Source organism: Schistocerca serialis, chromosome 6 (genome assembly GCF_023864345.2).
Source record: "Schistocerca serialis cubense isolate TAMUIC-IGC-003099 chromosome 6, iqSchSeri2.2, whole genome shotgun sequence".
NCBI classification, from domain to species: domain Eukaryota; kingdom Metazoa; phylum Arthropoda; class Insecta; order Orthoptera; family Acrididae; genus Schistocerca; species Schistocerca serialis.
The window spans coordinates 721,945,476-721,972,324 of record NC_064643.1 but is presented as its reverse complement, the minus strand read 5'-3'; the positions used below and the strand labels follow the sequence as shown (position 1 = coordinate 721,972,324).

The 26,849-nt window shown below is 38.4% G+C and overlaps 1 protein-coding gene across 1 annotated transcript in view; it reads right to left on the bottom strand.

Moving 5' to 3' along the window:
* LOC126485046 (protein madd-4-like) overlaps positions 1-26,849 on the bottom strand; it is a 697,683-nt gene that overhangs the window by 78,101 nt on the left and 592,733 nt on the right. The window contains exons 18-19 of the mRNA XM_050108648.1: positions 18,852-19,068; positions 7,554-7,627 (exon numbers count right to left, since the gene is read on the bottom strand). Of these exons, the coding sequence (XP_049964605.1) occupies positions 7,554-7,627; positions 18,852-19,068 (291 nt within the window). The remainder of the gene's footprint in view (positions 1-7,553; positions 7,628-18,851; positions 19,069-26,849) is intronic.

The following is a 26,849-nucleotide window of genomic DNA, read 5'->3' as shown; positions in this document are numbered from 1 at the left end:
TTGACATCTGTTACCCATTCCATATCAAAAAGTCTCTTCCTTATAGCCTCACCACATGTCAATGACACATCTGGAGTGGACAGTAGGAGCAGTTGAAATATACTGATAACCTTACCAGAGTCTTTATTGACAGACAGTATCCTAGCCATTTCATCCACAAACATATCTCCTGTGCCACCACCTCCTCTGACATCAGTAAACCTGTTAACCAGCTACTGATCAGCACTCCTATGATAACCCAGTATGATCCTGGCCATGAAAAGCTAGGCCAGGGCTTCGGCTACCCCTTGTTGTGTCCCGATACGAGGGATATTCTACCCAAAATCCTATCTACATCACCCAAAGCAGTGTTCTACTGCCCACCCAACCTACAGAACATCCTGTTCCATCCCTGTTTCTTCCACTCCTGTAACCAATCTTGTGTCCCATGGGTCTTTTCCTTGTGGTTGACCCATTGCAAGACCTGTCCTGTACACTGACCCACTTCCTACTGCAGTCCAACCACAGAAATTTCCCATCCAATAAAACGCAAGGCCGTGTGAAAGCACCCATGTTATATGTCAGCCATGCTGCAATTACTGCACAGAAAACTATGTGGACAAGACAAATAACCAACTATTTATTCAATAGGGAATGATATATTTGCACGATTGGTCACTGCCAAACTGTGGTGAACAATAAACTTGACCATACAGTTGCTGAATATGCTGCACACCACAACTCAAATGGCTTCAATGGCTGCTTCACTACAAGGGCCATTTGGATACACTATTCCAGCACAAGTTCCTCTGAACTATGCAGGTGGGAATTCCCCTTGATAGAGTTGGCACCACTGGTTGTGGTTGTGATGTGTACATCACATTTAGCTGTTACTTGGGTAGTGCTGTTGGCTGCAAGCATTAAATTCTCTTGCACTTATGTCAAATGTAGAAACACTTTTGGATCATTTCACGTGTGTGCTGTGCAACCACTGTCTGTGTGCCATAAATGATGGAGTCGTATCACTTTGGAGCAGGTTCATTCATAGAGAAACAGCAATGAGCTTGAGAGAGAGAGGGGGGAGTGGGGGAGTAGGGAGAGGGAGTTGTGCTTGTGTGAATGTGTTTGTGTTTTCTATTTCCGAAGAAGGACTTTTGGTCCAGAAACAAAGTTGACACTCGGCGCGGTGGCTGATGGGAAGGACCATAAAGGCAGTTCCCATTTATAGTCAGCCACCACACCGAGTGTCAACTCTGCTAAAAGAGTGCCATTGGACAGGTGCGTGGATACTGCTGCTGCGCGACTTGTCTTGCCTCAGACGCTGCGTTGGAATCGCATTGTAAGATCGCGGAATTGTGGCGACATGTGGCATGCAGCCTTTTCATAAAATAAAAAAAAAAAAAAAAAAAAAAAAAAACACATTTTGAACACTCATACAACATGAGACACAAAGAAAACTTCATGCTCACCTCACATCACTTAAAACTGCGAGTTCAAACTCCTTAGTATATAGCCAAGAAAATTCACAACACAATAAAAGCCTGTGAAATAATGAATATGAAGATAAATATTTTAAAAAGCAAGTTACATGATTTTCTAACTGAATGATGGTACTACTCTGTCGAAGATTTCATGAAGGATGAAGTAATACTTTGAGCTGGATCCCTAAAATAGAAAAAAATTTATAATAGTTATAGTAGATGTAAATACTGTAAGTTTGACAAATTTTAAATAAGTAAATTCTCCACAAAGTATTATTGTAAGTGTGACAAAATTTCAAATTATCTAATTGTAACCTTGCCATGTCTCCTGGACATCAGACTTATATTCTGAAATTGTATATATTATAAGATGAATAACACACATTTCACATTCCACAATGCCTCCTCTAAGTGGTGAGCAGGAATCTATCCTTTTCATAATATTATTGTTAAGGCATTATGGACCTTCCATTGCTTGCTTTTACATTTTGCAATTCATTATAAATTTATTTGTCTTGATAATAAGCAGTCAGGTAATTGGTTTCAGCTATGAATAAGCACCTTTGGAACATAGCTTCTCATGCTCCTCTAGCATTAGAAACCATGATATGAAAATATTTGTCCTGTAACTGAAACCATTTATCAAACTGCTTCTTGACATTGCAGTCAAGAGAAATACATACCGTTGCTAGGCAATGAAAACCTCGTAACTCCATCTGACAATGAAATACATGTAACTCTATTACCAAATGTAGACAATTATGCCAGATAGCCTGTTGAAACCTTCCTTCTTCGAGTTGAATGGTGTCGCCATCTAGCGGCAATAATGAAAAACTCACATCTTCAGCGATATGTAGTTTGTGCTGTAAACCTCACATCTCCGGTAATCGCCATTGTTAGTGTGCAGGGCGAACATATGCTCTGAGATTAAAACGTTTTTTGATGTGATAGTAATCTTTTTGACTGACAGACCCAACACTGCTTTATTGCTACAGGTACGTGTAAGTATTTCTAGGTATATATGTAATGTATTTTAATATACAGAATTAATAATGACCTCGTTAAATACAATGTTGACTTACGAGTTTTTCATCGCGCTAAAGCAGACTGCACTTGGTACATACGAGGATCTAATTTTAGAACTTAACAGAATCCTATACATTCTACAGTAACTACATTGTTTTCAGCTATGGGTAAAAAGAGTAAATTCACTCTTCATCTTGTGAAACAAGCTGACAACAGATCATATCGTATAAAATCACCAGAAGAAGATTCTAGTCGGGTTCTCCTTGTCCTGCACCAAAAGAAAGAGTAGACCTACAAAATGAAGGTAAACCATAGTTTATATTGTTGTAACTTCAGGAAATATCCTTGTTTGAAAGTTGAGGTGATTATATTATTTAAATATTATTGTTTACACTACAGATAATGTGGAAAAAGAGGCCAATACAGAGGCGAATTCCACTTCTGAGTTTGAAAGTCTTTTGGAACACTGCAGTGAGGATGATATCTCCAATGGCAATAGTGATGTGTATGATCCAGATAAAAACAAAAATGACCATAGCAGTAACAACAGCACGGAAGACGACGATGACGAAGTTGATGTGGGAGTAAAAAGTACTAAGCAGCGCCGTACAAGGAAAAGCAATCAATCACTTCAAAGTTTGCAGAAAGAAAAACTTATTAGGGGACAGGATTATTTAGGAATGCAAAAAGATGAGTTTGGCACCAAGAGACCAACAATGAACAGAAGTAGGAGGGAAATGGAACCACGATGTACTTGTAAACATTCTTCCTTAAATCGGAACAGGAATTTCAAGGATATTACAGAAGAGCAGAGACAGCTAATATTTAATCATTTGTGGCAGGACATATCTTGGGGCGAAAGAAAAATTTTTGTTAGAAGCCATGTCTACTACATTCCAGTTAAAAGATGCAGAAATAATTCAGAACCTAATAAATCTCACCGTTCTAACACACCATATTACAATTTTGTATTAGAAGGACAGAAAAAAACTGTCTGCAAGACTAGGTTTCTGAAAATTTTGCGCTTAGGTGAATGGAGTGTCAAAACATGGGCATCTAGTGCATCAGGAAGAACGTTTGCTGAAGGGCCTCAAATGCAGGAGAGACCAATGAAAGTTTCAGGTGGACGACAATCAGCATCAGATTTTTTTGCAGAGTTGCCGAAACTGGAATTGCATTACTGCCGTCGTTCTTCCATTTAACTCTACTTGGAACCTAATGTGAAGAGTAAATCAGAAATACATGGGGAATATATAGAATTTTGCAAAAAAAGAGAACAAATCCCAGCTGCTTACAAACAGTTCTGTGAGGTATTCGATGAAAATAATCTAAACTTATTTTCGCCTAGAAAGGACCAGAGCAACCTTTGTTGTTCTCACCAGACAGGCAATCTCTCAGACAATGAATACTCTGTGCATATGACCCGAAAAACTGAGGCAAGGGAAGCGAAAAATAGTGATAAATTAGGATCAGCTAGAGTGTTTACTATTGACCTTCAAGCACTTCTGCTTTCTCCCAGACTAAAAGCATCTGCACTGTACTGCAAAAGCAAACTGAAGGTCCACAACTTTACCATCTATGATTTAAAAAGTAACAATGGTTATTGTTACCTTCGGCACTAGAGTGAAGGTGGACTAACAGCTTCGGAACTTGCCAGTATACTCGTGCATTTTATAGAAACGTTCGTCCAGAATTATTCAGAAGCTATTTTCTATAGCTACGGACGCACGTACCAGAAACAAAACTCAGTCATGAGTAATGCACTGGCTAATCTCGCCAATCAGAAAAGTGTTACAATAGTGCAAAAATTTCTGGAGAAAGATTACACTCAAATGGAGTGTGATTCTATGCTTACTACCACAAGACAAAGTCCTAAACCTTATGTTGTCAGTTATTTGGACCACACGTTTTTCAAGTCCTATGATAAACTCTCGTTGTATTCGTCTATTCGGCCAAGTATGTCCCTCTGGAAAAATGAAATATAAATTGAAATTCAGCGATACATGGGAACCACTTCCAAGAAGGATGTCAAACATACCCAGCTCATTTACAGTACCCCCTCTCTACGTTTCACTACTAAAGATCAGTGCAGAAAAGTTTACACATTTGCAACAACTAAAGCTGGTCCTTCCAAGGGATGTGCATTCATTTTATGACACACTGCCTCACATTTGTAATGAGAGAACATGTCTGTGCCTAAAAAAATGCAGCCGAAAATAAACTTGTTTACAGCCACCTATGACTGTGATAGTAGTGTAATAGTAACAATAATAAATGTTAATAAACTGCACAAATGTTTACAGTAATAAAAGTTTAATTAAAGCTAACGACATTGTTTCTATTTTTTTTAAACACTGTAATTTATTAAAATCCAGATTACAATATTTTGATCAATGTGAAATTATTCATTTCACTTTATATCTATAACAATGTATCCTTACAGATGTTTCATAATACACAAATAATGCAAAGTTTAAGTAAGAATATTTTTAAACAAATTAAACATTCACTCATTTCAGTTCTTAACTGTGCACTCGTTACATGCCTCTTATCTCCATCACTACCAAAAAAATAACTGTGAAAACCTCATAACTCCAAAAACCAGCAGACAATTTGAAGTGCATAATAAAGTCTTATGTACCAATGACCGGATCCATATTGTGTAGCAGAAACCACTACATTTGACTAATCAGGTCCCCATGTGACTTCTATAATTAGTTTTTTGTTTCTCCTGTAAAATTTGACCAATTTGAGTTACAAGTTTTCATTGCTTAGCGACGATATACAGGGTGGTCCATTGATAGTGAATGGGCCAAATATCTCACGAAATAAGCATCAAATGAAAAAGCTACAAAGAATGAAACTCTTCTAGCTTGAAGGGGGAAATCAGATGGCACTATGGCTGGCCCGCTAAATGGTGCTGCCATAGGTCAAACGGGTATCAACTGCGTTTTTTTAAATAGGAACCCCCATTTTTTATTACATATTCATGTAGTATGTAAAGAAATATGAATGTTTTAGTTGGACCACTTTCTTCACTTTGTGAATGATGGACCTGTAATAGTCATAAACATATAAGTACATGGTATCACGTAACATTCCGCCAGTGCGGATGGTATTTGCTTCGTGATACATTACCCGTGTTAAAATGGACCATTTACCAATTTCAGAAAAGGTCAAGATCGTGTTGATGTATGGCTAATGTGATCAAAATGCCCAAAGGGCGTGTGCTATGTATGCTGCTCGGTATCCTGGATGACATCATCCAAATGTCTGGACAATTCACTGGATAGTTACGTTATTTAAGGAAACAGTAAGTGTTTAGCCACATGTGAAACATCAACCACGACCTGCAACAAATGATGATGCCCAAGCAGGTGTTTTAGCTGCTGTCATGGCTAATCTGCACATCAGTAGCAGACAAACTGGCGAGAATCGGGAATCTCAAAAACCTCAGTGTTGAGAATGCTACAACAACAACAGTGATTGCACCATATTTCTATGCACCAGGAATTGCATGGCAATGATTTTAAATGTCATGTACAGTTCTGCCACTGGGCACAAGAGAAATTACGAGACGATGACAGATTTTTTGCACGCGTTCTATTTAGCGACGAAGCATCATTCACCAACAGCTGTAATGTAAACCGGCAAAATATGCACTATTGGGCAACGGAAAATCCACTATGGTTGCGACAAATGGAACATCAGCAACCTCGGTGGGTTAATGTATGGTGCGGCATCATGGGAGGAAGGATAATTGGCCCCCAATTTATCGATGGCAATCTAAATGGTGCAATGTATGCCGATTTCCTACGTAATGCTCTACTGATGTTACTACAAGATCTTTTACTGCATGACAGAACGGTGATGTACTTCCAACATGATGGATGTCTGGCACATAGCTCGTGTGTGGTTGAAGTGATATTGAATAGCATATTTCATGACCGGTGTATTGGTTGTCAAAGCATCATACCATGGCCCGCATGTTCACCTGATCTGACATCCCCGGATTTCTTTCTGTGAGGAGAGTTGAAGGCTATTTGCTATCGTAATCCATCGACAACGCCTGACAACATTTGTCAGCACATTGTCAATGCATGTGCAAACATTACGGAAGGCGAACTACTAGCTGTTGAGAGGAATGTCGTTACCCGTATAGCCAAATGCATTGAGGTTGATGGACATCATTTTGAGCATTTATTGCATTAATGTGGTATTTACAGGTAATCACACTGTAACAGCATGCATTCTCAGAAATGATAAGTTCACAAAGGCACACGTATCGCATTGGAACAACCGAAAAAAAAAAAAAAAATTCAAACGTACCTACATTCTGTATTTTAATTTAAAAAACCTACCTATTACCAACTGTTCATCTAAAATTGTGAGCCATATGTTTGTGACTAGTACAGCACCACCTATCACAAAGCAAAAAAGTGGTCCAACTAAAATACTCATATTTCTTTGCATACTACACAAATATGTAATAAAAAATGGAGGTTCCTATTTAAAAAGAACGTGGTTAATATCCATTTGACCTATGGCAGCACCATCTAGCAGGCCAACTATAGCAACATCTGGTTTCCCCCTTCAAGCTAGACAAGTTTCGTTTTTTGTAGTTTTTTCGTTTTACACTTATTTTGTGAGATATTTGCCCTGGTCACGATCAATGGACCACCCTGTATAGTGAATTACAATGGATCACATTTAACTGACTACACCAATTTTTACAGCATTTTATACTTGTAACATTTCTAATATTTTTCCATCCTCCTGCGTTGGTCTTCAAGTTGAACTGTTAGATAATCAGAATTTTTTGTCTATAAAATGTTATGCAGTACAAACAAATACATGCTAAGCTTTCTGATCTTCTTACACAACTAGTAAATAGAGAATAGTGAACAATAATCAAAAGAGTAATTATTTATGATAAAGTGAAATTATCAAAAGTGTTTTTGAAGATGAATGCTCCAAATACTTAAAAAGCATATGTTTCTTAATGAAATAGGCACTGCATTATTAAAAAGTATGTGATAAAGTGATAAAATGAAACTATTTATTTACCTGAAATCCACCATTGCCACATGTCTGTGAACATTTGGACCACTCTGTGATCATCCAGTCAAATTTTAAATTTTCTGTGCTACCCAGGAAAAAGAAATAGTAAAGTTAATGACAAAAACCAGTAAAATAAAATAAAATATTTCTTTTACACATTATTTATCTTACCAATGTGACAATAATTAGGTGTAAAAAATGCAAGGATATTACAAAGAAGTTTTGAATTATGTGAACAGAAAACACTGGTACAAAGTGCTAGAGTGTAACTTCTATCAAAATAATGTTGGCAGTCTGTAGTGGGAGCTTTAAGTCAGGGGAGCACCCTGAATTACATTCAATATTATTATGAAAAGTGAGTTAATTAATGAACATGACAGAAATGAAACAATCAGTGACAATGAGCATTACTGTGGTGATAATGGCCAGATTATGAAAGTTGATGCAAAAGAACATTAAGACTAATATAATTAGTTAAAATACTACAGAAGACATGTGTACAAATGACTCTAAGAACATCTTTAGGCATTCAAAATAGAAAGAATGGTTAGTAAATGTTTCATACTTTGTTTATCATCTCCCAAAATAAGAGATAATTTCCCAGCCAAAATGTGGAGGACATAAATCACAATTAATCAGGGGCAGCGGCAGGTGGAGGGGAGTTGGGGGGGGGGTGGCTATGGGGGCTATAGCGCCCCCTCCCCCAACAAAGTATCATATTACACTGGATAAAATGAATTCAGAAATCAGCGAATATATTACTTCAACAGATTCAATCATTTTTTTTTATAATTATGTAGCAATATAGGTTGCAATGTATTTCAAACACATTTTAACAAAAGAATAAGAGTGGCAAATAACTTACTATCTAAACCAATAAATATCATTTAACTTAAAATGGGCACATTAATGTACAAGTACCACTTACAATAATCAAGAAAGCTAAATATGTTGGGTATGCCTACCAAAACTTAAATTGCTGACCTCAGACAAAAACTTTGAAAACGCTGGACATCTGGGTCAAATTGTATTTATTTTCCCAGGCACACACATTCTGTAGACATGTTATTACCCTGAACTCCAAAACAGTTACCAAAACCTACTTTAAGCAACACCAAATTTCACCAGCTTGTCAGTGGAGGACCCCAACTCTCCTTTTGTTGAGCGATATTCCATTCCCCCTAACCCCCTCCTTCCCCCCATTAGCTCCCCCCCTTGACTGACTTCTACAATTGACCCTGCAATGAGTGTGCACTAATGGTTCCTTTCATTACTGGAGGAAACCACACATCAGAAGCAGTGGGCAGTCTGGAGATGAGTGAGAAGTCTTTATATGGTTTCGTTCACTGTAACAATGCTTGTGGAGGGAGGGGGGGGGGGGGCTATAGATGGTAAAATTCAGGACAGCAATGCATGATCTCTCCACAGCCACTGTTAGGATGAGTGGTTTGAAGATTTAAATCGTATTCTCAAATGTTTTTAGTTTATTTATTTATTCACTTTGTATGGCCCACTTTTTGGCTAACTGACCAAATGAACCAATTAATATCTGATAATGAGAAAATCTGTAAACTTATCTTGAGAATAAATATTTCTCAACAATTACTGAGGAAGATCACACACTGGCATCCTGAGAAGGACTACATTTTTCTTAATGGCTATAAGGTGGTACATTACAGCCAGGTAGTGGACTTTACCAGCCACAATTTGTTATCCCCCACTTTCAGTCACTGACTTGGGTCTCAATGGTGAGGTAGTGTGCAGACCTCTTTGGCTGTTGACTGCCTTGGAATCCAGTACAAGATCATCCCTTACAATGGTGTTGTGCACAAAGGAGGTTGTTTTGTACAGTTATTCATTCTCTTACTCACTTTCAAATCACGTTATGTAAATCATATCATGGGCAAAGTATAGGTCACGTTACACACAAAGTGACAGAAGCAGCCATTGCTGGGAATTTTTGTGAAGTATACTAAAAAAAATTACCAAAATTACCATTAGTGGTAAACTACTTGTATCATTAATTACGGGAATTATTACTACATTACAATGTTACAATTTTAATACATTATAAATTAGCTACTTTGAAAAAAAAAAAAAAAAAAAGCCACTGTTCTCCCTCTTAAATTATTGAGATGTTGTTACATCTGTTGTAACATAGTAAAAATTAATTTGACTTTACTGATCTTGGAGACTGTAATCAGCTGCCTGTATACTGGGAAACTGAATCCTGTTTAATTTTAACATCAATGTTAACTGGAATTTAACTCTCTGCATGCAAATATTTTGATAAATTACAGAATGAGTAACAAACTAAGGAAATTTTTATCTCATTTTTAATACCCAGAAATTTCGTGTCTTGCCTGATATGTGGCACAACCAAAACCCATTAAAGACTTTCTCAAGGCTATACAATTCCATCTTGAAATCTAAACAAGAATGAAAAATGTATATGGAAATTATTTTTATATCTAGTATTGGGGTTGTAAATTTCACAGTTCATCTTAAATTCACGACTGGGACAAATACAATGATCATGAAATAATAATCTCTGTATCCCTTACTGGGCCTCTCCAAGATGTTTTGTTATAATCTTTGCACAATATTTTCACTACATGGTTCTGAGAAATAATTACTTTTTTGTGCGACACTGTATTGATCCAGAAAATTATATTTAAGGACTCTACAGCTGAAAGTATGATAAGTGTGCTAACAATCCCGTCTTCAAATCAGTGCTGTGAGTCAGAGATCTTATCCATATGCTAGCACCACCTGGGTTTGTTGCCCATCCAACTGCCTACTAATTTCATACATTGAGATTCACTAAGTGTATGCCCAATTTTCCCTATTTTTGGTAGATGCAAATAATTCTTATTTCTCTGAAACTGTGTGCTATGAACTTTTGTAATATTGGTAGTTAAGTTGTCTACTGTGAGCAAGTTGTAAGCCGGTTCCATTATACTCCTAGCTTTATATGGTGCTGTTGTTTTTGGGCCCTTATTGGTATTGAGAGAAAACATTACAGTGTTTTGAAGAGTACTCTAAGGCCTTTAGTAAATCCTTAATGTAGATCAAACACGTGTGTGTACTGCATAACAAACCCTGCAGAAGACCATACATAAACTTTTCTCATTCTTAATCAAGTTTTATCCCTGTGGCGACATTTGTGAATGTGACTTTCTGTTGTTAAATTATGACCCCAACCATGCAAGGGGGATGATTTTAATGCTGTTCGCTTTAGTCTCTATAGCAAAATATTATGTCTATATAATGAAATATCTTGGCAAGCTCACAGAAAATGTCAGCTTGGTAACTTTTCTTGTTTAATTCTACCATCTTTTACAAATTTTTCTGCAGAAACTCCTTTACAGAAGCTAAACTGAGCAGTTGTAAATTTTTTCTGCAAAAACTCCTTTACAGAGACCAAACTGAGCAATTGTTAATGAGTATTTTCCATAAAAAGTGTTCAATATTCTGACAGAAGCTATCCTCTAATAAAGTTTTGAGAATGCAGGTGGAAGGTGATGGATTTATAATTAGAAGTCACTTGCTTACTGACATGAAAGAGAGTTTGAGATACCTCATCATGTTTGGGCTCATAGTGTGGTCTAAGATCCTATAACAGATAGATATTGATAACACTGGATGATAGTTTTGAGGATCACTTCTGTTAACCTTCTTGTAGATGAGTGTGACCTATGCTTTCTTTCAAATACAGGTCAAAATATTTTATTTGGGGCTCTATGATATATTATGATTACAGAGCCACAATTTCTGTATACAGTCTGAAGCATGAAAATGTGGTTAAACATTTCTGCTTTGCTTTGCTACCATCAGTTTCAGTTCCTGTGTAATTCTGGAGAGATTTCACCTATAGTGTCTTCATCTCCTCCACTGAGGACATTGCCAATAGAAGGAAAAGTGGAGTAGCCTGGATTTCTTCCAAAAACAGCATCAAACTTATTCACTACCCCCGTCCCAAAACCATCTCTAATGCCAGTCAGCTTGCATTTGACATTCTCAACCATTTCTAATGATTTCTGTACAGATGGTCCAAGAGATTCTAATTTTCTGCTACTAACAAGCAAGAAAAAGTTGACATGGATATAAACAAAAACATTTTTGATTTTAGGTTCAATGACAGCATTTTGTGCCTCTTATACTGAAACTAAAGGCTCTCTCTCATAAATGAATCAATCACAGGTTTTATGGCTTGGAAATAATCATTATAGAAACTGACAACTTCAATCCATGTGCACCACCTCACTAAGATACGCTCATGTGGCAACACTATGTTCAACATAAGATCTCTAAAGAGCAACACATAAGACAGGACATTTAGAAACATTTTCTTTGTGTATGAAATTATTTTATTTACTTCTGGGTAGCTGTTGTACACTTCTTCATAGATACACTTCCTCAGCTATGCATGAACAAGACAGGAGAAAAGGATTAAATGCAAAAAGAGTACATGAAGGGCAGTTGCCACCTTGTGAGTCATGGGATTCGAATACATAACAATGAAACTAATCAATATTTGAAAATATAGTGTAATTGGATAGATAAAAAATCTAAACACCAAGGAGCAGCAGGAGAAAGAAAAGTACTGAAATCTGGAAGCTTTTGGAGTCAGTGGCTCCTTCTTCTGGCAGAGGGACTGAAGAAGATAGGGTAATATGCACGGCAAAGATTTCTGACAAAACACTGTGCATAAGTTAATAAGAGTGGAAACCTAAGTTCATTGTATGTGTGTGTGTGTGCAGGGGTGGGGCATTGAGGGGCAGGGGGGGGGGGGGGGGGAGGAGGAGGGGATAGACAAGTCAGAAAATAAAAGATATGGAAAATTGAAAGGGACTGAAAAAAGGAATAGTTACTGAGAAGAAATGCTGAAGCCAAAGAAAGTAACATAAATGAAGGCCAGTGGGTGACAAGAACCAAGCACATGTTGTGACAGCCAGTTCCTACCTGAGGAGTTCTGAGATACTCGTGTGTGGTGGAAGAGTGCAAATGGCAAATGTGGCTGTAGTCATGACTGTCAGGTAGTAGAAGATGCTCTACAACATGATATTGTGTGTCACAAGTATACACCCTCTGAATATGTCCATTCATCCTAACTGACAACTTGGTGGTACTCATGCCAATGTAAAAGGCTGAACACTGTTTATGTAAGGCACATGATGTGTTGTTTCGTACGTGGCTCTCCCTTTGACATCATACATTTTGGCAGTTACAGAGCTGGTATAGATGGTGTTAGGAGGGTGCATAGTACAAGTCTTACAGTGTGGACAGTCACAGGGATAGGAGCCATAGGATACGGGAACAGGTGCAGAAGGAGTATAGAGTCTGTCAAGGAAACTGCAGGGATTGGGAAGCTGAGGAAAAGCTATTCTAGATACTGTGGCCAAAATGTCGGGCAGGATGGACCTCATTTAAAGACATGATTTTAGAAAGTCATAGCCTTGTTGAAGTAGCCAATTAATACATTCAAGTCCATGAAAATGCTGAGTGACTGGAGACATATTCCTACAATATTTTTTGGAAGGATAAGCAGTAACAGGATTGGATGTGATAGCCAAGGAAATCTCCTCTGAACTAGGCTAAAGGGGTAATTATATCCAGTGAAGGCTGATGTGAGACTGGTGGTATATTTCTGTAAAGAGTTTTCATCCCAACAAATACATTTGCCTCTAATGCCAAGGCTGCATGGGAGGCAATGTTTGACACAGCAATGATGGCAAATATCAAACTGTAAGCACTATTGTCTGTTAGTAAGTTAACTGTCAACAGAGATGTGTACCTGACCCTCAGCGAGAACAATGGCAATTTTGAGAAAAGTGGTGTTGGATTCGGAATAGGGCCATTTGAAATGTAATTGGGAGAATGACTTTAAGAGATTCCAACAATGTGTACAGGTCAGCCTCACCATGAGCCCACATGGCAAATATGTCAGCCATGTATCTAAACCAAACAAAGGTTAGGCTCATGGATTCCAGGGAAGTCCCTTCCTAGTAACCCATGAAGAGGGGCATAGGAATGAACCTTCCTGATTTTAAAGGCTGCACCCTTGATCTGTTTGTAAGTATAACATTGATTAAAGTGAGCAGGAAACACATCATAGATTTGGAATCAGGTGGAAGCTGACTGAGGAGCTGTTCATCAGCAGACAAACCATGTACAAGGAGGATGTTGGAACAGAGGGGGGCAGCATCAATGATGACAAGCAAGGACTGTGATGGGAGTGGATGGTCACAGACTTTAGATGATCTAAGAAATAACTGTTGTCATCAATATGGGAGGGAAGTCTTTGTACTATAGAAATTGTCACCCACACATTACCTCTTTTTGACCCTTGTCAGTTCTGATGATTTTTGTATCTATTTTTCCAATACTTTTCCTTTTTTCTTTGTTTTTTCTTTCTTTTTCCCTCTTCTGCTTCTTTTTTGCCACTCACACCATCTCAAATACTCCAAACCCTCCTCTTTTGCCTTGATGAATACCATCATGTATTACGTTCAGTCTTTTCAAAAATATGCTTTTGCACTGTCAACACTAAGGTCCCACATTCTGTTTCTGGAAGTTACCCCCAAAGGCCTAGCACTGAAAGTCCCTGTTTCTGGATGTAACCAGCCACTTTTTCAGTTTCAGATACAGCAATCTCTTGCTCTTACCTGCCTAACCTGTGACCTCTATGTCTCATCTCCCAATTTTCACTGCACCAGAGTTCTCTCCTTCTACAAATTCCTGCAGTTATCTGCACCTCATGTTTCCTTGAATGGTATCATCTGCCAAGCCAACTTCAAACTGCAACAACAGGCCAGACTTCACCTCAAAAATGTATCCCACCTTCTCCTAAACTACCTCAACAGTGGTGTTTCCCTTTCTGTCCCTCTCCTGCTCCCTAAACAGCCATATCATCAGCCAACACTCTTCCCCTACAAACCGAGCTTGGCCAAGCTTTTAACATCCTCCAGCCTTCACCACTGCCCCCTGGACCAAGGATAACTTATGATCACACAAGCCAGTTGCAACAGTACAGTGTTCTCAACCTCTCATCAAAGACACTCTCCCCTCCTAAATTAACTGTGTTATCCAAGGTTCTCACTTTCAGCCCTGGAAGTCAATTTAATTATGCTGCTTTGGTGAAAGACCTACTTTCCTTCAAATGAACAGTGAATGGGACATATCACTTTGAAAACCAATCCCAAAACCTTTCCATCAGCAAAACTGACACAGAACCCTGTCTTGAACAGTTCTGACCATCATCTCAACTTCATCCACCATCACTAACTCAAAATCATCCCTTACAAGCCTTCCAAGAATTCCTAACATCCAGCAGTGCTTCCCAACCATTCCTCAGGTCCCTATAACATGAACCTAACCCGTTCTCTGTAGAACTCCAGGCTCTTTGTTCCCTAAAAACTGATGACTTTATCATTATCCTCACAGCAAACAAGGCATCCATCACTGTGGTACTTGACCAATGGACGCATGTAAGTGAGGGTCTACACCAGCAGTCAGACTCCTCTACATATAATGTCTGCCATTTAGATCCCATCCCTGTGATACAAACTGAACTGCAGTCCATGCTTAAAACCTCAACTTACTGAAAATGACTTCTTACCCCTCTCAAACGATGCACCTTTTATCTTCTACCTAATATCCACAAATCAAATAAGGCTAGCCATCCCATGGTTGCTGGCTTCAAAGCACTGAATGTTCATGATGATCAGCACCAGCAACCTATAGTACAATGACTTCCCTCCTATATTAAAGACACCAACCATTTCCTAGGTCATCTGAAATCTGTGTCCGTCCCATTCCATCACACACCATGCTTGTCTACTTGTCACCACTAATACCACCTCACTTTATACCAACATCTCCCATGTAAATGGTCTGTCTGCTGGTGAACATTACCTCAACCAGAGCCCACCTAATCTCAAACCTATAACATCCTTCTTGCTCATCTTAGTCAACTTTATACTTACCAACAACTACTTTACCTTGGAGGGGCAGACATACAAATACATCAGGGGCATGGTCATAGGAACCAGGATTGCTCCTTCCTTTTCCAACCTTTTCATGGGATGCTTGGAGGGAGCTTACTTGGGATCCATAGGTCTGCAGCCTCTGCTTTCATTTAGATAGGTTGGTGACATCTTTGCCATATGGACTCATGCTGAGGCTATCAAAACTGTTGGAATATCTGAAGTCATTCTCCAAATTAAATTTTGAACTGCCTTATTTCAAATCCATGCCACTTTCCTTGATGTTGTCCTCATAATCACCAAAGGTCAGCTACACACTCCTGCCCACATTAAACCTATTAACAAACAACAGTACTACATTTTGACAGTTGCCATTCTTTCCATGTCAAACACTCCCTCCCACTCAGCCTCAGCATTTGAGGCAAATGTATTTGTTCAGATGTAGGCCCTTTACAGCAATACACCACCACTCTCACTTCAGCCTTTACTGGACACAATTATTCCAACAGCCTGGTTCAAAAGCAGATTTACTGGGCCATCACATCCAATCCTGGTACTGCTTATCACCCCAAAAAATAACTTAGGAGAACACCTCCTGTCACTCAGTATTATCATGATCTTGAATGTCTTAGTCAGCTACTTGACAAGGCTATAATTTCCTAAAATCATGCCTTGAAATGAGTTCCACTGTGTCCGCCACTTTGCCCACCATGCCTAAAATAGCTTTTCATCAGCCTCCCAATCTCCACAATGTCCTTGAAAGACTGTAAGCTCCTTCTGTATCCATTTCCCTATCCTATGGCTGCTGCCCCTGTGCCTGTCCCCACTGTAAGACTTATCCTGTGCATCACCCAACCACCATCTGTACCAGCTCTGTAACTGGCAAAACAAATAACATCAAAGGGAGAGCCATGTGTGAAATAACATATCATATACCAGTTGTTATATAAACACTGTTCAGCCTTTTACATTGACATTACTACCATCAAGTTATTAGTTAGGATTCAGAGGGTGTATACCGGTAACATACATTATCCTCTTGTGGACCATGCTCTACATCATGACAGTCATGACCTTGGTGCCAGTTTCACTGCAAGTGCCATCTGCATTCTTCCCTTAGAACCAGTTTATTAGAACTCTGCAGGTGAGAACTGGCATCTCAACATGTGTTTGTTGTTGGAATCGCCCTAGCCTTCATTATTTTAATTTTTTCAGTCTCAGCACATCTTCTCAGTAACTATTCCTTTCTTCAGACCCTTTTAGCTTTCTAACCTGTCTATTCCAGCCCTCTCATACCCACATACAATGCACTTAGGTTTCCACTCTTAACTCAAGCATGATGTGATGTCAATAATCTTTGTTTTGTATATTTCCCCTTTCTTCCACCTTTAAGCTCTCAAGTTTTCAAATCTTTCTGGTACAGTCCCCAACAATCAACCTTTCCTTCTCATCCTGTCCTGTAAGTCTGCCCTGAACTGGGGTTCTGGGTGACTTTTCTGAACTCTCCCTATTTCCTAAGCCTCACCAGTCCTTTTCCTTTGTCCTCTTCCTTCCGCTCCAGCCCTTCTGCCAGAAGAAGGAGTCACTGGCTCCAAAAGCTTGCAGACTTCAGTACCTTTATATCTGTTTTCTCCTGCCAAATACCTAACAAGAAGATTTTCCTCTTGGATTCCCACAAGCCACAACAATTTAAGACTGCCATTCACTAATGAGCTACTGTTCTCACACTTTTATTGTTATTGGCTTTGAGGGTCCTTCTCCATCAAGTTTGCCAACAATGAGATGGCCACCTTTTGTTTAATCAATGACTAAACAGATGTAGTTTGTTACTTATACAGCACCACACACTTTGATGCAACAGGAGGCATCAGAAACACAAAAAGTCATGAACTCTCTAAGAAGTATTATTTAACAAACTTTCTTAGTGCATATATTCCCTAGCTCCCTCATTCTGAATCACTAGAAGTTACTAGTAGCTGCAAAACTTTGGGATGGTAATCTTTTGTTTGCCCCACTGCCAATCTCAACAAAACCCAAACCCTCCACCACACATACTAATGGCTATAACAGTGCAACACAGAGTATTGTTATCACATCAGCTTTGCTTTTGAGAACTGAAATGTCAAATATTACAAAATTAAGAAGAATCACATCCTACATTATCCAACTCAAAGTGCAATTAACCACATTTTTTTTCCACTAAAATGTGGTTTTTAGAGATAATGTACCTCCCATTTTCAACTTCTGTAGTATGTCTGATTCAGTAGTGTTCCTAGGGAGCAACCTAATGAGAATAAGACGGGAAAAAAGCAATAATATGCAAGTTTATGTAGAATTAAATTCAAATATGTAAAACCATGTAATTATAGTTAAATATGTAATGATAAAATTAAATATATCAACACTGGTAAGAGAGTTCCTGAACATTTACATTTTTCATATGCACAGGTGCAAAGAAAACATTAAATATTAAAATAACAGCTACAGTAAAGCGTTCTCTCATACAAAAGCATAATGAATAATTCTCCAACAGCTTTGCAGTTACCCCACTGACATCAAAACAATTTTGTTTCTGTATTCAGTTAATCTTACAACACCAGAAAAAGTGGGATTTTCAAAAGTTGTTTCACTTTTTATCAGTTTTATACACACCAACTGCATGTGAATTCTTAAAAATGCTTGTCATATCCTGGAAAATATATATTTTCTTCTACCCTTTGCCACTATATTTAGATTATTTTCAGTTTTTCACACATCCTCTGCACTATTAATAGCATCTACATGTTTCATTACATTCAGTTATCTGATCTGATGTTTTTTTCCCAATTTTTTCATAGTATACACTGGACATATTTAAATGAAAATTTTACAGTTTGATTCATCAACCAGATCTACAACAATAGAAAACCCTGATTCTACGATGAAGTATAGTTGTAAAGCCTAAGTTACTGAGTTAATGAGCCCAAATTTATCCATTTACAAGTCGCAAACAAGAAAAACAGCAGTCATATGCTATCTGCTTCTGCCTACCAAATAAAATTTGTGAAGGAGGTAAGACAAAAATTTTGTACACTATCTGTCTACAGCAATACTGTGCAGTATTAGGCAATCAGCACGTATAACTGAAGAGAAGCAGTGGTGATCTGTAGAGCAGCATTCAAGATAGACTGAGAAACAAAATTTGATTTCATTGCCCATATATGACAATGCACTGAGGAAATGTACTTTTGAATATTTTTATCTTAAAGGAAAGATTATGATAATATCTGTAGTAAGTTGGTAACTGTTACATCATTTTAATCAATTATTTGTTTACCTCTGAGAGAGATAACTGGCTCCTCTGTTGACTCTTCAGTAATGTTATCCTGCTCTCCCAGTTGAAACACAGGATTCTCATTGTCATATTCAAAATAATCGTCACCATATTCTTCCTCTTCCTCGTTTTGTCTTTTAGTTCCAAATGATGTTACAGCAGTTTCTGGAATTGTTCGAAGTCCCCTGGCGCTGCTGAAAGCCTGGAAAGGTAAAAATTCCTGTTTCCTTGGTTAATCAGATTCTTTATTAAATGAGTGAGAAAAAATATACATACTACAAAATTAACGAAGTTAGTTGAGTGAAGGGAAACAACCATATTTGCATAATGTTCTAGTTCTAGTAAAAATCTTATATGTAACTTGTCTGACAGAAATATGTTTATAACCATGGGGTTAAAAACATCACATCTGAAAAAAAAACCACAGCAAGGAATTTAATTTTTGTTTTGTTTTTGAGGAGAATAAGAAAAATAGACCAAGATTAAGAACACGATTTCCTTTCAATAGACTCACTTTTACAAATACAGACAGAGGTAAGTTTCAAAATTCCTAGATAATTTAACCATATACAAAATAAATTCTTCCATAACCTTATAAAAGAAAGTGGATTTTCACCACTTAAAACTTCAGTTCATCATCACTGAATTGTAATACAGTGAATGGGCATTTTTTCTTTTTCCCAAACACAAGATAGTCCAAAGTTTCAATCTTTATGGTATTCTGTAATGTGACTGATGGAAAGCAAACTATTTTGTTAAATACCTCCCCCCCCCCCCCCCCCCCCCCAACAATCTCCTTCTGTCCTTGAACCATGGACCTTGGTAATGAATGGTGGCTTGCTTGCATCGACTCACAGACAGCCATTTGATAGGTGCAACCACAATGGAGTTTTTCTCAGTGGAGAGGACAGGTTAACCTGTGGGTCCTAAGGAGGAGGAACCTTTCACTAGTTCATTGACTGATATGGCTTTGTAACATTAACTAACGTGGCCATGCTATGTTGGTGGTGTGAACAACTAAAAGTAAGGGAATGCTACAGCAGTTATTTTCCCTGAAGGCACACAGTTCTACAGTATAGCTAAATTGTGATACATTGCAAAATTCCAAACATAATCACACTGTTATTGTCTATTATAGGCTTAAACTCAATTGTACTCTTCTAAAATTTTTAGGAACAATAGGCCTATTCTCATCCAAAACAACTGTTCTCTAATTTCATTGTACAATTACATTAGAAACAGATTGGTTATGAGAATTTTTGAATACTTACAAAACTATGTTTTTGTAAGTTACTGGTACAAGTGTTGTGGACATGTAACTTATTTAATAACAAATCAGTGTTTGTGATTCACAAATTTCACTCTATGTCAACACAAATAAAAGTGCATTTTCGAGCATTGTCAGAGGCTACCATTGTCCACTGCATAATCTATGAGCAGTTTGTAGTAAATTTAGTTACTGTGGCAGATATTAAAATTAACATATTGTGTTACAGTTAATTTTCCTGTAAAGAGAAATAGTCATATATATTATATGCATTTATTGTAAATTAAGTCTGTTTTTTAGTTTGCTAACAACTATAATTAACCTCACAACACTTTGGAAACTAGTAATTTTTACCACAGGTTTTTGTGTTGTCTTAATAGAGATCTCATTTTGTGTTTTTGCTAATTCTTATAGGGAATTACCAACCTTTTAGCTCAACAGACTAAAAGATAGTCAGCGAGCTTCATTTAAAGTTATTTTTTTCACTGCCTTGTAATACATTGCACCAGCCAAAATGCAGTCCAACTGTGAATGCTGTTCGCGAACATGGGATGAGATGGATGATGCTCATAAGCAGCTGGAAGTTGCCCTCACTACTGTCAAACAATTGGCAGCTGCTATGAATCAGTGTGTTAGTAGAGCTCCTGAGAGTAGCGACCTGTGGTACTAGTACGAGGTACTTCAAGTACTATTCTCTCCTGTGGATTCTGTCTCCTTTGCAGAAAGTATAGGATCTGCCATTACTCATCCACTTGACTGCACATGGCATGTCAGTGGTATATCTACGCATCCTGTACAGGGTGGATGGGGGCCAGGAAGGACTCAGGATGTTGTACTGATCCCCCTAAGAAACAAGTTTGAGATTCTTTCACTGAAAATGAGACTCAGACAGTGAGACTCAGTTCATCTGTTTTGGGTAAACCTGTTTTGTCTGACATCAAGAGGAAGCAAACAAAAAAGAGGTGGGGTCTATCAATCATCAGCAGTTCAAACATATGGCATAAAGGGGCAGGAGAGGATATCAGGTGCTTTCAGTGTGTATGCCTGGGGGTCTCGTTCAACGTGTTGAAGAGGGTATTCCAGCAGCCATTGAGGGAACAGGGTGCAACCAACTGCAGATTGTGATGCATGTTGGAACAAATGATGCCTGTTGTCTGAGCTTGGGTAATTCCAGTGACTGGCAGAGAAGGTTGAGAAAACCAATCTCACATGAGGAGTTTCGATGGGCTTACAATTTGCAGCATTATCAACAGCCCTGTTTATCATGGTCCTCTGAGTGGAAGGACTGTACCAGAGACTTTAACGGTTCTGTGACAAGCTAGGCAGTGACTTCCTGGACTTGCACCATAGTGCTGAGAACTGTAGGGTCCCACTAAATGCGTCAGGTGTACACTACACATTAGAGGCTGCTATCCAGGTAGCTGATTGTGTGTGGGGTGCACACAAGGTATTTTTTTAGATTATGTGATGCTCCACCCAAGTCAAATGACAATAGCTGTACGAAAAACAGAAGTAACAGTGTAAGAGTGAAAGAAATGCCTCCTACAGTTGAGAGTGTTAAAATCCTAATGATAAACTGCCAAAACATTCTAAACAAAGTGCCAGAGTTTGAAGCTCACTTAATACTAGGTACAAAGGCTGATTGTAACCTGAAACAGAAAGCACTGAGATTTTTTGAGGAAAATTTAAGCATATATCAAAAAAATAGGCATATGGAAAATGGAGGTGGTGTATTTGTCACAGTAGACAAGAAACTAAAATCCACCGAGATAGAAATTGAAGCTGCATGTGAGTCTGTTTGAGCAAGACTCAGTACCAGGGGTGGGCATAAAATGATAATTGTATCCTTATACTACCCACAATACTCATTTCCTGACGTAACTAAAAACTTTAGAGAAAAATCTCAGTTCACTTGTACATACATTCACCAACCATACTGTAATCATCTTTGGAGACTTTAATCATCCAACAATTAATTGGGAAAATCACAGTTTTGTGAGTGGTGTATGTGATAGGACATCCTGTGAAAGATTACTAAATGCTTTCTCTGAAAATTACTTAGATAAGATAGTTAGGAAACCCACTCATGATGGAAATATGTCAGTAACAAACAGACTAGAGCTCTTTAAGGAGTCCACATCCAAATTGGTATCAGTGACCATGACACAGGTGTGGCAACAGTGATTACCAAGGTACAATGGACAACTAAAACAGCCAGAAAGATATACATGTTCAGTAAATTAGATAAAAAAAATCAGTAATATCATATCTCAATGAGCAACTTGAACTTTCAGCACAGAGCAGGAGCATGTAGAGGAACTATTGATTAAGTTTAAAAGAATAGTTGACTATGCACTGGACAGGTACACACCCAGTAGAACAGTTCAAATGGGATGCAATTTTGATGGTATACAGTCACTATAAAGAAAAATCATGTGACAATATTCTGCTACAGTAGTCATTGAAGGCATCACACATTGCTCTCTTGACAGCCAAATGTGTTACATCCAGCATCTCTTTATCTCCATCCATACACTATGTTTTACACCTACTATGCAGTATTCTCTGTTTCTTTAAATACTACTGAAGCAAAATATTGTCACACGATATTTCAGAAAACCCAAAGAAATTCTGGTTGTATGTAATGACTGTTAGTGGAACCAAAGTTAGTGGCCATCCCTAGTGAATGAGACAGGAACTCAAATTGAGGGTAGCAAAGCAAAAGCTGAAATGCTTAACTCTGTTTACAAATGTTCCTTTACAAAGGAAAATCCATGAGAATTCCACAATTTAATCCTCTTACCACTGAAATTTAATAGTCATGGGTGACTGGAATTCGAGAGTAGGGAAAGGGAGAGAAGGAAACATAGTAGGTGAATATGGATTAGGGCTAAGAAATGAAAGAGGAAGCCGCTTGGTAGAATTTTGCGCAGAGCATAACTTAATCATAGCTAACACTTGATTCAAGAATCATGAAAGAAGGTTGTATACATGGAAGAACCCTGGAAATACTAAAAGGTATCAGATAGATTATATAATGGTAAGACAGAGATTTAGGAACCAGGTTTTAAACTGTAAGACATTTCCAGGGGCAGATGTGGACTCTGACCACAATCTAGTGGTTATGAACTGTAGATTAAAACTGAAGAAACTGCAAAAAGGTGGGAATTTAAGGAGATGGGACCTGGATAAACTGAAAGAACCAGAGGTTGAACAGAGTTTCAGGGAGAGCATAAGGGAACAATTGACAGGAATGGGGCAAAGTAATACAGTAGAAGAAGAATGGGTAGCTTTGAGGGATGAAATAGTGAAGGCAGCAGAGAATCAAATAGGTAAAAAGACGAGGGCTAGTAGAAACCCTTGGGTAACAGAAGAAATATTGAATTTAATTGATGAAAGGAGAAAATATAAAAATGCAGTAAATGAAGCAGGCAAAAAGGAATACAAGCGTCTCAAAAATGAGATCGACAGGAAGTGCAAAATGGCTAAGCAGGGATGGCTAGAAGACAAATGTAAGGATGTAGAGACTTATCTCACTAGGGGTAAGATAGATACCGACTACAGGAAAGTTAAAGAGACCTTTGGAGAGAAGAGAGCCACTTGTATGAATATCAAGCGCTCCGATGGAAACCCAGTTCTAAGCAAAGAAGGGAAAGCAGAAAGGTGGAAGGAGTATATAGAGGGTCTATACAAGGGCAATGTACTTGAGGACAATATTATGGAAATGGAAGAGGATGTAGATGAAGATGAAATGGGAGATACAATACTGCATGAAGAGTTTGATACAGCACTGAAAGACCTGAGTCGAAACAAGGCCCCGGGAGTAGACAACATCCCATTAGAACTACAAACGGGCTTGGAAGAGCCAGCCCTGACAAAACTCTACCATCTGGTGAGCAAGATGTATGAGACAGGCGAAATACCCTCATACTTCAAGAAGAATATAATAATTCCAATCCCAAAGAAAGCAGGTGTTGACAGATGTGAAAATTACCGAACTACCAGTTTAATAAGTCACAGCTGCAAAATACTAAAGCGAATTCTTAACATATGAATGGAAAAACTGATAGAAGCCGACCTCGGGGAAGATCAGTTTGGATTCCATGAAAATGCTGGAACATGTGAGGCAATACTGACCCTACGACTTATCTTAGAAGAAAGATTAAGGAAAGCCAAACCAACGTTTCTAGCATTTGTAGACTTACAGAAAGCTTTTGACAATGTTGATTGGAATACTCTCTTTCAAATACTGAAGGTGGCAGGGGTAAAATACAGGGAACGAAAGGCTATTTACAATTTGTACAGAAAGCAGATGGCAGTTATAAGAGTCAAGGGGTATGAAAGGGAAGCAGTGGTTGGGAAGGGAGTGAGACAGGGTTGTAGCCTATCCCTGATGTTATTCAATCTGTATATTGAGCAAGCAATAAAGGAAACAAAAGAAAAGTTCAGAGTAGGTATTAAAATCCATGGAGATGAAATAAAAACTTTGAGGTTTGCCGATGACATTGCAATTCTGTCAGAGACAGCAAAGGACCTGGAAGAGCAGTTGAACGGAATGGACAGTGTCTTGAAAGGAGGGTATAAGATGAACATCAACAAAAGCAAAACGTGGATAATGGAATGTAGTCCAATTAAGTCGGGTGATGCTGAGGGAATTAGATTAGGAAATGAGTCACTTAAAGTAGTAAAGGAGTTTTGCTATTTGGGGAGCAAAATAACTGATGATGGTCGAAGTAGAGAGGATATAAAATGTAAACTGGCAATGGCAAGGAAAGTGTTTCTGAAGAAGAGAAATTTGTTAACATCGGGTATAGATTTAAATGTCAGGAAGTCGTTTCTGAAAGTATTTGTATGGAGTGTAGTCATGTATCGAAGTGAAACATGGACGATAAATAGTTTAGACAAGAAGAAAATAGAAGCTTTCGAAATGAGGTGCTACAGAAGTATGCTGAAGATTAGATGGGTAGATCAGATAACTAATGATGAGGTATTGAATAGAATTGGGGAGAAGAGGAGCTTGTGGCACAACTTGACTAGAAGAAGGGATCAGTTGGTAGGACATGTTCTGAGACGTCGAGGGATCCCCAATTTAGTATTGAAGGTCAGCGTGGAGGGTAAAAATCATAGAGGGAGACCAAGAGATGAATACACTAAGCAGATTCAGAAGGATGTAGGTTGCAGTAGGTACTGGGAGATGAAGAACCTTGCACAGGATAGAGTAGCATGGAGAGCTGCATCAAACCAGTCTCAGGACTGAAGACCACAACAACAACAACCACTGAAAAGATGAGTGAAATCAGTACTGGTGTCAGTGGTATTGAGAAACACTGAAATCGTTAAAACTGAACAAAGCTCCAGACCTGATGGAATCCCTGTCAGAGTCTGTACTGAATTTTCAGCTGAGTTAGCCCCTGTTCTAACTATAATCTACTACAGATCCCTCAAACAAAAAAAAAAAGTTATTAAAAAGAATTATTAAAAAAAAAGCACAGGTCACACCCGTCCACAAGAAGGGTAGTAGAAGTGATCCCCAAAACTACCATCCAATATCCTTTACAGTGATTTGTTACAGAATCTTAGAACATAATGAGGTAACTTGAGCAGAATGACCTCCTCAATGCCAACCATCATGGATTCTTGAAACATTGAAGATTTGAAACCCAACTTGTACTTTTTGCACATTACATATTGAAGGCTTTGGATCAAGGCAGCCAGGTAGATGCAGTATCTCTCGATTTCCAAAAGGCATTTGACTCAGTACCACACCTCTGGTTATTGTCAAATGTATGATCATACGGGGCATAAAGTGAAATTTGTGAATGGATTGAGGACTTTTTGGTAGGAAGGTCACAGTATGTTATCTTTGATGGAGAGTCATTGTCAGTTGTATAAGTAACTGGGTGTGCCCCAGGGAAGCGTTTTGAGATCCTTGCTGTTCATATTGTATATTAACAACCTTTAGACAATATTAATAGTAACCACAAACTTTTTGCAGATGAGGCAGTTATGTATAATGAAGTACTATCTTAAAGAAGGTGCATAAATATTCAGTCAGATCATGATAAGGTTTCAAAGTGGTCCAAAATATCGGCAAATTGCTTTGAATATTCAGAAATGTAAAATAGTGCACTTCACAAAACTAAAAAATATAGCATCCCATGACTATAATATTAATGAGTCACTGCTGGAATCGGGCATCTCATGCAAATACCTGGTCATAATATGAGAGAAGGAAAGTTGCTACTCACCATATAGCGGAGATGCTGAGTCGCGATAGGCACAATAAAAAGATTCACACAATCATAGCTTTTGGCCATTAAGGCCTTTGTCAGCACTAGATACACATACACACACACTCACGCAAGCGCAACTTGCACACATGTCTGCAGTCTCCGAGAGCTGAAAATACACTGCAAGCAGCAGCATCAGTGCATGATGGGATGGTGCCACACCTGTACTACTGCTGCTGCTGCTCGCAGTGTAGTTTCAGCTCTCTGAGACTGCAGATGTGTGTGCAAGTTGCGCTTGGGTGTGTGTGTGTGTGTGTGTGTGTGTGTGTGTGTGTGTGTGTGTGTGTGTGTGTGTGTGTGTAGGTGTGTCTTCTGCTGACAAAAAGGCCTTAATGATTGTGTGAGTCTTTTTATTGTGCCTATCGCGACTCAGCATCTCCGCTATATGGTGTGTAGCAACTTTCCTTCTCTCGTATTGTTACATTCCATCCTGAATTTTCCATT